Source organism: Poecilia reticulata, chromosome 4 (genome assembly GCF_904066995.2).
Source record: "Poecilia reticulata chromosome 4, P_reticulata-male-v2, whole genome shotgun sequence".
NCBI classification, from domain to species: Eukaryota; Metazoa; Chordata; class Actinopteri; order Cyprinodontiformes; family Poeciliidae; genus Poecilia; species Poecilia reticulata.
In genome coordinates, this window is record NC_088833.1 from 17,899,942 (window position 1) to 17,913,429 (window position 13,488).

At 37.0% G+C, this 13,488-nt stretch overlaps 2 protein-coding genes across 2 annotated transcripts in view; both read right to left on the reverse strand.

The window, feature by feature from the left end:
* cdkn2c (cyclin-dependent kinase inhibitor 2C (p18, inhibits CDK4)) overlaps positions 1-13,488 on the reverse strand; it is a 28,752-nt gene extending 15,264 nt beyond the window's left edge. The window contains exons 1-2 of the mRNA XM_081606421.1: positions 13,044-13,488; positions 10,346-11,110 (exon numbers count right to left, since the gene is read on the reverse strand). The gene's annotated coding sequence lies outside the window, so the exon portion shown is untranslated. The remainder of the gene's footprint in view (positions 1-10,345; positions 11,111-13,043) is intronic.
* On the reverse strand, positions 59-4,611 carry LOC145551461 (uncharacterized). Its single transcript, XM_081606420.1, has 13 exons — positions 4,510-4,611; positions 4,033-4,410; positions 3,770-3,871; positions 3,356-3,588; positions 2,892-3,070; positions 2,690-2,783; positions 2,259-2,603; positions 2,047-2,164; positions 1,867-1,958; positions 1,670-1,784; positions 1,321-1,587; positions 1,006-1,182; positions 59-913 (listed from the first exon to the last, which is right to left on the reverse strand). The coding sequence occupies exons 2-13, from the start codon at positions 4,139-4,141 to the stop codon at positions 711-713; spliced, it is 2,034 nt and encodes a 677-aa protein (XP_081462546.1). The 5' UTR covers positions 4,142-4,410; positions 4,510-4,611; the 3' UTR covers positions 59-710.

Sequence of the window (13,488 nt, forward strand, 5' to 3'; positions counted from 1 at the left end):
GCATTTCATTAAAAATCAGAACCATGAGTACTAAATTATCACTGACAAGTATTAAAACTTTGTTACTCATTTTTCTTTTTAATACAGAAATTGTCAGAAAAATTGGAACAGCGCCGATGTCACCAAAGACAAGAAATCGTTAAACCACTATACACTTTGTTTTTTCATTGACTTCAGAAATAACTCAGAGCTGCACATGTTCATAAAAAAAGAAAAGAAAATTAGAACATCCAGAAATATGTTTCTGTTATGATGGTACAGAATCACTGGGACTGCTAAGTGTAGTCTTGTAGTCATTTTTTAAACTGCTAAACAGAAACACAAAAGTTATTACTCCATTTATAGTTAAAATAGGAAATAAAACAATTACATACAGAAAAATCACTTTTACTATTACATGTAAATACAGTAGACACTCAGAAACAAAAGTGAAAAAAAAAAGAATGACATGCCAGCCTATGTAATCACAGCTCTATTAAGCCTTTGTAGAAAATAAAAAGGCACAAACATATTAACTATTTATAAAGAAAAAGGATAAACAAAATGAAACAATACCAATTTGTAAACATGAAAGCATAACAACAAAGTGGATGGTATGTTTTGGTGATTTATAAGCAAACAAACCTTACATGTGACATATCAGTCAATCAGAAGGAGCTGAACACTGTCACACCAGTGCAGGTCTTTGTCAGCTGTACATGCAGAAATGATTACAAACTATTATCAGAAGCTTCTGAGTCACTATCAAAGTCATCATCAGAAGTATCGTCAAAGCTAACACTCTCTGCTCCAGACAAAGTCTGTAGATAATATTCTCTTGCCTGCAGCTTCATCTGTTTTAAGTGCTGCAGCTCTCTAAGGATGATGCTATGGAGACCTCTTAGACCTTCATCGGTTAGGGCACAGGACGAACCTTTAAAGTTGAACATAAGTAAAAATAACAATTAATAAATTTTTTTAGATGCTTTAACTATTAATATGTTTATACATCTCTTAAACACATACTTTGAAATTTGCCTCTCGATGACAGGTGGGAAAGGTCCTTCAGAGTGTCTTCTTGGGATAATAGAGATTTCCAATGATGGTCCATCTCTCCTACAAGGATGCTCTTTTCCTCTTCCAGTCTCTTTACTTTCATGAGGCCATCGAATGCCCTTCTTTTTGTGGAAAGACTTACAGAGTCTGAAATACATTCATGAAAAAGACAAATCAACTCAGTTTGAATTTGTAATTGAGTTTAGGTTTACACCTGGAGTATGTACTGACATTATCTGTCAGGTATGATGACAGTATAAAACATATTAGTGTATGTTTACATACCACTGTGTGATTGCTGCCATGGTAATGTTGTGTCGCCGGACAGGATGTCTTCCAAAGACAGTGCTTCTGTGCCTGCAACAGTCTTGTTGTATTCTTCCAAAGCCAATGCTAAAATGTTTTTCTCATGTTGTATTTTGCGACGAGCCTTGGCACGAGCTTTGTTTCCGTCTGTGTCTTTGTAAAGACGTTGAGATCGCCTTTTGATGCTTGCAGCCAGAACCTCGATTCTGCCTGCCAACGAGTCTGGATCAGTTGTTGTAGATGTTGCTGATGATGATAAATAACAGAGATGCAGTTACATATAAGTACTTTTGGAATGTACTCTAATTTTTAATCTGTAAAAGCTCACCTTCTGCCCACTTCTTAATATCATTGACCCAGTCATCAAGTTGCATCTCAGTCACTGAAAGCTCAGTTTTTAAGGACACCAGATTGTGATGCTGTTTTTGAAGAGCTTTTGTGGCCTGCATTGACAATTTCAAGTAAAAAAAAAAAAATCAGAGCACAGCAATTATAGGAATGAACAAAAATCAAAAATTTCACTACCTTCTGGTATCGATGAGTTAGTGAGGTGGCCAAGTTGTCATGTTTTTGCTGGTTCCAGCGCATGGCCATAAGGGTCAGCATATCTGTCCGTCCTGTAAACAGAAAGAAGCCCACAATAGTAGAGTTTTCAGTTATCATAGTTACTTATAATTTCAGGAAACCAATCTTTGGTCTTCTCACCAGCTTTTGACATATGTTTTGTCGTAACAGCGATCCTTGAAAGAAATGCATTGCACTGTTCAACTTCTTCCCCTAGAGTCAAACCAGCACCCTCTTGATATGCTCCACTCCATTTAACCTAAATAAAAGCATGCAAACACAAACAATTTCAACAGTCAAAGATGTTCATGCATTTATGCAAGGTTATTCAATGGCTATTCAGTGTTCCTTACCTCACATTTGAAGTCATGGGCTTTGGCATGGAACACTGAGAGAAATGGCTTCATTTGAAGCAGGTGTTGGAGCTCAGGACAGCTTTTAGATACTTTTTGAAGATATGGCCAGTACTTGCATGTTACATCCATGCAAAAAAATGTGATCTGTCTGTTGGCCAACCTTTGCTGCAGGTACAAGGGGTATGCAAATATCTCACCCCTATACATGTTCAGGGCACAAAGTAGGACCCCATGTCTACACACTGCTAGCTCCAATCCCTCCTCGTCCAGCTTGCTGCTGGATCTGTGAGACATCTCCCTGGCTGCTGACCATTGCCCACCACAAACACCTCTTCCAGAAATCTAGAATGCATAAAATTAAATCAGACATGCTGTCATTACAAGGTATAAGGTTACTGTCATTATAAAGTTATAATCTGCAGTCTTACATGTTTGGTTGATTTGTGTATATAGTCCACAAATTTTACTACATCTTCATCCTTGGCTATGAAAAGGTCCTTAAATATAGCCTGTTCCTCCGATCTGGGAAAAAAAAAGGAATAAAAACACTATATAGGTGTTATGGTCCACAGGTAGTGAACATCACTAACTTATACAAAGAATTGTTATATTGCACACATTATACAATACCCTGATGCATTCTTGAAACGGTAATGCTTGCGGTTTCCATCCACTGAAAGTGCAAGCATATCTGGGGTACAAGCTTGACATTTGAAGGGATCCTTCCTTAACATTTTATCTAACTCATGTCTTACAGCTTCCCACTCGAAAAAACTTTTCAGGAAGCTGTCAGCCGAGATCTTTCCTGTCTGATTTAAGATGAGAGACAAATTTAAAAAGAAAAATTACACAAGGACATAGGTGACCAAATCCAAGGCATCAAGGATAGGTGTTCTTCAAGTTCTAGGTGTGTCCTTTGCTAAAAACAACTCATTCAATCAATTTTGATGTTACCAGGACTTCCGATGATCTGAATGCTGAATGAATGAGGTGATATTGATTCAAGTGTATGTAACCAGTGACATCAAAATGTTGAAGAACATAAAAAATGGAGTCAGACAGACCATCTGGGATATGTACGTTAAAGTACTCACACGGCCAAAGCGGACGGTTCGTTGGTCCAACATTTTTAGAAATGCTTGACAGGAGAGACCTGGTGCTGCCATCTTCATTTCTTCAAATGTAAAAAGCACATCAGTTGCATATAGAGTGGAAAAGTGAAGGGTAGCTGGCCAGTAATCAGTTAAATTTAGGTCATGTACTCCACATGTCCAACTAGCCTCACATCCCTCACAACCCAGCTCTGGCATGCTGAGATCATAACGACCTAAAACACCAAAAAAAATGTAAAAGTTGTAATACTTGGTTATTGTAATGTCAGGTTGACATTGTGTCACAAACAATTTCTTATGGTCTGCAAAAAAATTACTAAATAATTACATTTTGCTAACATTGGTTTTTAATTATATTTTGGTTTTGATTCATGAAAAAAATGAAGTTATTCATACCATTGATTGTGACCACAGTGACTGCCTTTCCTGGTTTGATCCTCAAACACTCTGATGGACAATCACAAATTCTAACTGGGATCTCCACAGGTACGAATCGTGCTAAAGAGATTGACATGTTTAAAATATGAATTCACATAATCTGCATATAAGATATGTAGAACCAGATGAACAAAAAAACAGAACATTCAAAATACAGTCAAAAGTTAACAGTAAGAAAAACACTCTGAAGAGTGTTTAAACAGTACAAATAAAAAGCTTACCATCATTGCAAAGAGTTGTATTTAAAACATAGGTAGTTGGAGGTAATGGCTGGAAGAACCCAGCTATGATGGTTTCTCTGTTGTGGAAGACATGTCTGGTGTGCATCATCACATCACATTTTTCACAAAAGAAGGGTTGTGGTAGGCAATCACGACACCGAAGTGCAGATGGATTTTTTCCACATTGTTGGCAAAAAGGGGCTGACACACTGTGCTGAGCTGCTATGGTGTTAACCAGGCGGGGTCTTTCTGCTTTCCAACTCTCTGAAAATATGCTTTTTCTTGTGCTCCAGTTAGTGGAAGCCAGAGGAACTTTTGGCACTAGTGGTTGACCTGCAGCATCATTCAGCGAGCTCTGGAGTTCTTGTAGAAAAGACTCTTTTAAAAAATAAAAACATTTTTTAGATGTTACAAAAGTATAGCACATAGAAGCTTATTATATAGAAAAAAATAAAATAAGATGTACTACTGACATACCAACAGTCTCTGGAGCAAAGGCAGCCTCACACTGAATGTTAGAGGGATGACAGGGACATCTGGTCTTCTCAATGTGGGATGCTATAATAATGAATTAAACAAATATAAAGTAAGGAGTATATCTAACATCTTACTTAAATCCACATTTGGATGTCCAATTCCAATTTAATAACTGTCTTAAATTCCCATATCTCAAGATTCAAATTTGTAGTAGAAACTATTAACTAAAATTAAGAAAGTAATTTAGATTGTCAGACAAGTGGAGGAAAGACACATTTGTTTGTAACCTTTTGTAATAAGGTATGGTTAATGGATAGTGAACCATTTAAATTATGTTGCCTAAATTATCCAAATTTGTAGGCTATTTTTTGTAAATTATTTAAAGGATGTTGCAGACTGTTTAATAATATTTCTCTATTTTGATGAGCACTGGTGGTTTGTATTTTGTTTAACTGTATTTGCACTTTGTAAAGTTTTTTGTGTGTTATGTACCTCATGGGCTGCCGTAGCTAAATGAGGGCAGGTCCAATAAAAGCTGGCAGAATCACTGTATCAATGAACATTCAATGACTTGAATGAACTGTCAAAAGTGCTTGGCACTATCAACACTTAGTCGTCCCCGGTGAAAGCAGAAAGTTTTCACGGTGACTAAAGTAATCAAGGTGACTATGGTGATCAAAATGATTGAGTTGACCGATGATCCACATCAAAGAAAATAAAAAAAAAAACTTCAAAATTAATACAAGTGCTGGGGGGCTGCTATGACTAAATACATGTACATCAACTGCTGGAAAAGCACTCACTCTGTTGCAACCACATTGTACTGTGTGTCAAAACAGTAAAACTCCTCATTTTTGTTATATAACTAACCTGTTCTTTGTTATTGAGTAATTTCTAGTCAACATACTCTTACCGTATAATTAAAAACAATTTTGTGTTGGGGAAAGATATCAAGCCTTTAACAGATAAATGTTTTACATCCACTTCTCTGGATGTAAAAGCAAACAGAATTAATTACTTGTTAGAAGAAATATATTTTGCCAAAGTATCAATTAGCATTAATTTACTAATATGTGTAAAAATAGTCTACATGTGTCAGTGATCATGTTTTGAAAGAAGTACTTACTCTTAGGTAATTGATTTCTTGTTGATCTTGCCCTTTTATAAAGTTTGTTACCATCTTTATTCCTTTTTCTCCACCTTACTGTTGGTTCAGGTATCTGCATAGGTACTTGATCTTCATCTTTCTTAAGCTCAACAAGCAAGTCATCAAGTTGTTGAAGCTCGAGATTTATATTTTGCTGTTGTATCTCAGCATCTAGGACCATTAATGGATCAGATATGTTTGAGACACTCATGGTGAAGGACAGACAGACGGACGGACAGACAGACAGACAGTACTGTTGACAAGTTAAGAATAGACAAGTTAAGGACACAAAGATGATGAACAGATAAAACAGATGTGGCTCTTAAAAGTGCCTTTTGTGGGTGCTATATAAAAGAGCAGAAATATACGTGAGGTGATGAGATCAAAGAAGAACCTGTTGACATAAAAAAAAGAAATGTTCAGATTTCGGAAGTTCTTGATTTCTCTTTATAAGTTGCAACAGCAATAAACAAAATAGACAGGTAGAGAGATCTTTCCCTGTAATGATCCAAGTTCGTTTTAATTGGAAGTAAATGGCCTAGCTTCAAACAGGCAGGGGCTCATAGACAAACTTTTAAGGATCATTACAGCCTAGGGTCACTGGCGTTTATATCGATCCTCAAATTTTACAACAAGCATGACTATAAAGAATTCTGTGACTCTAGCATGGCTAATTAAATGTATTAAGTGCAGGTTCAGTTGAAGCTTATGGACTCCAAGAGGCTAATGTAGCTAGCTTCCCGCCCAGTTCTTCCGGTAAATTTCTTTTATAAATGTTACAAACGTGTCTAAATGTCTTCAACCACTCGCGGCACAGTCCGACTGCCATTAAGTCCTAAAACTGCAATCATCAACTTTATAACGCAACACTCTAGTTATTTTTTAGTTTTATAGTACAGAAACATTTTGGACAGATTCAGGTTTGTACTCACAGCGTCGCATGCGATGACGTCAGCGTCTTCTTCTTCATGGGTTTTTGCCGGATACGTACTTATTTTTATTATTTCAATCAAAAATATTAAAACGTTCACAGAACTGTTTGCATGAAATCACAAAAGAAAATAATTCTTATTTTTTCTTAAATTAAGTTGGTAAATTTAAAATAAAGGATTTTAAATCAAGTTAAAAAAAAAAAGCTTTTAAATCAACTTAACAACCACAACAAAAACCCTCCGGTTTTATATTTTACTGAGTTATTTTAAAATACCAAATTAAAGTTTTATGAACGTTTATGTAGTAAATATTATTAATATCCTGTTCAAACTAGCACACACATTGTAAATAAAGGTTTTTTAAAAAATAGATACGTCATCTTATTCGTTCCTAAGTCGTAAATATCGGACGCTCAGGGAACCGTACAACATTCAATGGGAGAACCCTTCAAGTCACATATTGACGCCAAGGGGGTACCCTTGGCGTCAATATGTGACGCCGAGGGTACCTGAAAAACGTCAATATGTGACGAGTTGGGAGTGAGAATGTGTTGGATATTTGGACCCATCAAGTGACAATCGTACCTGATGATGATTCTTTTCTCGTTTGTTTATGGCGTTGTTGCAATAGCAACAGACGCATACTGAAAGCCACAATCTCTGGAGACAGCAGAAAATTAAGAACACTGTCTTGAGCTGTCATTGGTTCACTTCCAGTCTTCTGCTTCGCCTTACTGGTCCCAGAGCAAATGGACAAAGCTTTCAGAGGTTGTCAGAGAAGATGTATTCATAAGGAATCTGTAGTGCTGTGTATATTCACAGCAGGATTTGTTTGCTTTAATTTGGAAAACACACATTTACAGTTGTACTTATATTTTTGAATCCATGTGTAAACGTCAGAATGTTTCTGACAACAAACTCCAAGTCCTGATCTTCACTGACCTTTTCTTAAGTCTGTAATAGAGTTAAAGAGAGAAGAAAAACGGAATTAGATTGTAAATCAAACGTTTACGTTTACAAACGGTATTGTAATGCAGTGGAAAATACATGGGAAACATGCGTCATTCATATCATGAACAAAGAAGAATGTTTTGCTTTTTTTGTTGCTTAGTGATCCCTCAGGAAAAAAGGAGACTGGCGCAGTTTAATGGAAATGAAATTGAGTTCTAGATCTGACTTAGCTGTTTATTATATTTATTCCCTGCATTGCAACGCCGTGCACTGTTTGGGCTTTTGAGCGATAGCGCACTACGGAAATTAGTTTATTAAAAAAATGTAAAATTATCAAACTGGGCGAGGAGATGCGGGAAGCCGCTCCCGCAGAGCGGAGGGCCTCCACTTAAAGTTTTCTTTCAAACTTTTTAAAAGTATGTTTTAGCGCAACATTTAATGTGGAATCACATTATGCATTTAGATTTAGACTTTATATGAATCCGTTAGCTGGTCACAATCTGCAGATGGGGCTTTTTAGAATAGTTCACCAGTAAATGGCAGCCATTTACGGAGGTGTACCTTTTTAGTATACATAATCTTAACTTCCAGAATTAAGATAATTATATTATCTCCCAAGTTTCCATTAAGGGAAAAAAAAAGCAAAGTAAAACAAAACAAAACAAAAAAAAACCCGCTGACGTTCAAGTTTGGCTCGTGTAAATTGTTTATATGTACATAAAAGTAATGCAACAAATAAATAGCAGATTTCTGCCCGGGTCGCTCTTGCAAATGAGATCTTAATGTCAATGGGTTTTTACCTGATTTAATAAATGAAAGAAAATAAAAGAAAATATACCACTCGATTTACTAAATGTCCAGTTCGTTAAACTTATTTAATTTCTTTGAAGCCAGAAAACGTCAGAATAATGAAGGGGTGCAGGCTACTCTCCATCGTTTCTAGTCTTTGCAATGTTGGCCACTTTAAAAGTCGGGTAAAATAATGAGCTGACCACTAGACTACGGGCTAATTCAGGCCCTTAGAGCGAGTTTCGTACTTTGGCGACCAACGATAAAGAAATATTCTACCTCAAGTTTTAATAATAATTTCTGATTTTTCTTGCATCTGAAACCAGCCAGGATCAGAGCCACAAGTTTCATTAAACACAAAGTACACGTCATAAGGTCAAAATTGTTACATTTCCCAAAATAAATGAGTTCAATAGGATTGACACATAGATGCTCATTTGTGACGGCCATTTGTTGTAGCATAGAATTATTTATTTTTCAAATTAAGGTTAATACTTTTTTTTTTAATCCGCATTTGTGACCTACAAAGAACAACTAATTAGTTTTAGCATTCATCCCACAGCGTATGGTCAACAAATAACTATCACGAACCTCCTTTACTCGATTCAGTTATAAGTCACATTCAAAATTACAAGCATCAAGTTTAGACCTGACTTGACAATCCCGTTTCTCTGCACCAGTCACGACCAAACGACACAGAAGACAATAGCCATCCTGAACAGAGAACTAGTGTAGGCTACAACACTAAAGTTCAATAATCACCATTGTACAAAAAAAAAAAAAAAAAGCCACTCAGTGCATACTGAAAACAGAAAGCACATGAACAATAATTAAGAAACCACTAAAATAAATCTTTCATAATTTCTCAAGGCCACCCAGATTTTCTCCCCACTCAAATGCCAAAGCATCAAAATTCGCACCCAACAAAAATAGCAAACGAGAGTCATATGATTGAAATAAGCAATGTGACAGGAGCACACGGCTTTGACTCTTGGGTGGTGACTCCACGTCGACACAGCCATTCGTACTGGAAGCAGGTGTGCCGGGCGGGGTGGTCATAATTTCTGCTGATCGTGCTCTAATGCACATTTGTATGGTTTGGCCTGGTCAGTGTGTGTCAGCAAAATCTGAAGTGTGACAGTCAAAGTGGAATAAACTGATGATTGTGACTAACCAAAGAAGCGGCATGCGGCGTATCGAAGCACGAGTCGGACTGTTGGAAATTCTGCTTATTCCGTTCCTGTAAGCAAACGCTGAAGTCTCTAGTTCTAACATCGTTTCATGCTTCACTGTTTTATAAATGAAAGGTGGATTTTCGCTGGTGCATTTGAGACGCTCATTCTCGATACGTTAAAGGTGCCTAACAATGAATGACAAATAGAAATGTCAAAATATTCTTACAATAACAATTAGGAAAACGTTTGTAATGCACTTTGAGTATTTATCCAGTGTCGTTTATGTAGTTGGTAAAAACAAACAAACAAACAGTATTTTACTTTTTAAATATGCCAGGAACAACAGCATAAAAACATAAAAATCAACAAAGTACGCAGCCGAGGCCACAATTGGAGTTTTTTGTGTTGTTTGGTTTTTATGGTTACTTTATCAATTTTTAAAATTGATTTTACTGGTTCCTTTTTTTTTTTTTTGCATTATTATTCGACTAAACCGCAAACCGTGCTCGTTGTTTTTATAACCGTGTTCATCAAAGGGAAATAAAGCCTTATAGGTTCAAAGTGTTGAGCTTTTCTATTTTAAATAATGTGTCAAGTGCGGCGAGAAACAGCAATAAACCGCTGCTAAAGTGAATAACTTTACAGAATAGTGGTAGATTTTTTTCCCCCGTTTCTCTTTTAAAATTACTGCATTTATATCAAAGTAAAACTCCATGCACACTAAATAAAGACGCCTATCGGTTATGGTCCAAGCCTTATCAACCCCAAATCACTCGTGCGGGAACAGGAACGCTCTTACAAGGCATCAAACATACTGTTTTCAGCTTTTCAGACGTCTTTACCCTCTTGGAGTCCTGCGACCGGACCAGAACGGTGATCTTCTTGGCCCACTGGGGATCCGTAGTGTTCTCCAGATGCTGCTTGACCTTCCACCACCCGCTGTTCCTCCGTCGCGGCCAGGTGCCAGGATTCCCTTTTGGTCATTAACGTCAACCCACTTGTGAATCAGCACGCTTATACAACTCTGGAAAAAAGAGACCACTGCAAAACTATCAGTTCTCTGGTTTTACCCGCTTCAGTAAAATGAACATTGTTCTTCTGTTCTATGAAGTCCTGACAACGTAATCCAGTAATTATTTGCAGAAAATGAGAAATGGTAAAAAAAAAAAAAAAAAAAAAAAAACGAAAAAGATGAAGTTCTTCCAGACCTCAAATGCAAAGAAAACAAGTTCATGTTCATTTAGAAACAACAATACTAATGTTTTAACTCAGGAAGAGTTCAGAAATCAGCATTTGGTGGAACAACCGTGATTTTTATTAATCACAGCTTTCATGCGTCTTGGCATGCTTTCCACCAGTCTTTCACACTGCTTTTGGATTGAAATCCAACTGAATTTGGAATGGAACGGCTGTCATACATGTAGAGATACTGATTTTTTTTTTTTTAGAAAACTGTGCAGTGGCTTCTCAATTTTTTTTTCCGGAGTTGTATAGAATGCGGGACCGCGGCGGCGTCGTGAGTCACGGTGAGCCTCCGGACGCGCGAGATGGGGGCAGCCCCTGCCTCGTGGAGCGCCTTGACCAGTGCGTTGCTTCACTCTTACCACCTGGACACAAAGTAAATAAAAAAATAAAAATAAAAAATAATAATAAAAAGATATTAGATCACTCTTGCTGGAAAATAAAAAAGCCTGCATGTTTATCTCATTACATAATTTCAATCTATTTGTGGTAAAGTCGCAGAGTGTCTGCTTTGCAAACAATATCATGACCTGTATTTCACTACCAACAGTTGAAAGTACTTTCAAATCTGCAAATGAGTGTTAGCTAACGGTATGAGTATGTGAAAAATGTGGTTTATAGTTTCCTGCGAGCGACTTTCCCTTTTATATCATTCGGGCGCGGCCCCTCTGGACCTAAAACCCCCTCCACGACCTCAGGTGTTCCTTAACAAGAAGTTACTTAAAAAAATAATCCTCAACAGTATCGTTTTGGACATAGTCGTAGTTTGTTGGAGGATCTAAATTTATATAGAAGGTGGCGCCTTGTTTTACAGCGCATTAGTCATTTATTCAGGATTTTTAAAAATGTTTCAATGTAGTAAGAAAAGTATAGGTATAAAAATTGCTCTGTATTTTAAAATGGACAAATTCAGCTGCTTCCTACTTAATGTATTTTTTGCTTGTTTTTACAGAGATAACTTCCTGGTTCATTTAACTGAAATACTTTTTGCTTTATGGCATGTATTTTTCTTACTAATCCTTTATTACATTGTCTAAAAATAATTTATTTGCATAGCTACTTCGATGAATCTGAAAAACATATTCAATTTAAGAGATGCACTTGCCAGTATATACATTCATTTGAACTCAGTAAATTGAAATAAACTGATTCAAAGACATCTTTCTTCAAACTGGTATAAAAACAGATTTAATGCTGAACAAAAAGAAAAGAGACGTGTCCCTTACATAGCAGCAGAAACGCAGGACGTAATGATTCAGGTTTTCATCAGGCCCCAAGTAGACACACACACACACACACACACACACACACACACACACACACACACACACACACACACACACACACACACACACACACACACACACACACACACACACACACACACATATAAACATAATTATATTATAAATAAAATTATCATAATTAAAAATTAATCACACTGTTGTTTTTTGGGGGTTTGCAAACACCTGAAAGGGTTTCCTACCGTCACATAAACCATTCTTAAGATTGGAGAGACAACAGTTGTCCAAACCTCTCTTCTCAAACCAAGCCGCACGGAAAACATTCCCTTTGTGGACCCAAGAACTAGTAAAACACTGTTTTAAACAGTGGAACATATAGGACTGAGAACCTTTCTTTTCATCTTTTTTGGATGGAAGGAAAGACGTCATCAAGAACAGCGGATGTCCAGTTGCCTTCTACTTTAAGCATTTAGGATTTTCATGTCCTGAATGACAGAACACAAAGTCATTCAAATTGCTATACTTGCGTGATTCGAGCCAAATAACACAACACAAAAATATTCACACAAGACTTTTGGGCTTCAAATGTGTACACTGTGTAGGTTTTTATAGGCTTTATGTCCAACTTGTAGACGCAATAACATCATAACACCATACCACAATAAAATTTTTTACCATGTGTGTCTACACATGGTGTGTGTAGACACACACACACACCATCCGTGTGTGTGTCTACTTGGGGCCTGATGAACACAAAACAAACAGATTTCACCTCAAATGACCAAAACAGTTTTGCAGCACATGCATGCATCCCTGGTCAATAAATTAGAAAATATTGTGACTCTACATCTAAATAGCTAAATGTCAAAAACTATAAACAGGCGAAAACAAAACAAACGAAACAAAAAAGAGAGAAAGAGAGAAAAAAAACCCACCCGGCTACGCTGACAGAAAGAAAAAACTGCACCGATCACAAGCCAACATGATGTCATTAACCGTCACTTCCCGCTCGTTTTCAAAACAATCATCACAATAGAGAGAGCCTGTTTCTTACTGTATTCGGGAGTCATCATGTGAGATCTTCACTCAAAGACGACGGTATTGCCGAGTCGTAGCGAGGTTTCCTTTCATTTCCAAAAATGCCTCGTCCGGGTCTCAGATGATGCTTTCACATCGTCATCCGACTGAATATCTATAATAATAACGCTCAGATCCCCGCTGAAGAACCCTCACAGATACATTTATATTTAAGACGAGCTGCTAAGACTTGCGCCTCTGTCAGACGTTTAGATGCTTTTGAAATTGTCACCAAAATAGGCTCAGATGCCCTGATTGGACAGAGCAAATTTAAATAGGAGGAGTCATAACTGAAAACTATATTAAAAAAAAAGAAAGAAACTGGGAAAAGAAACCATCTTGACGCTACGTGACTGTGTGGATTTCATGAAATGGAGGATCTAGTCCACAGAGCACAGACCCCTCACAGCACGCGCATACAA

Coding starts and splice junctions, on each gene's coding strand:
- LOC145551461 (XM_081606420.1), bottom strand. CDS start 4,141: ATGATGCACACCAGACATGTCTTCCACAACAGAGAAACCATCATAGCT. Junction 3,872..4,032: donor TACAACTCTTTGCAATGATG/GTAAGCTTTTTA, acceptor CAATCTCTTTAG/CACGATTCGTACCTGTGGAG. Junction 1,183..1,320: donor ATGGCAGCAATCACACAGTG/GTATGTAAACAT, acceptor AATGTATTTCAG/ACTCTGTAAGTCTTTCCACA.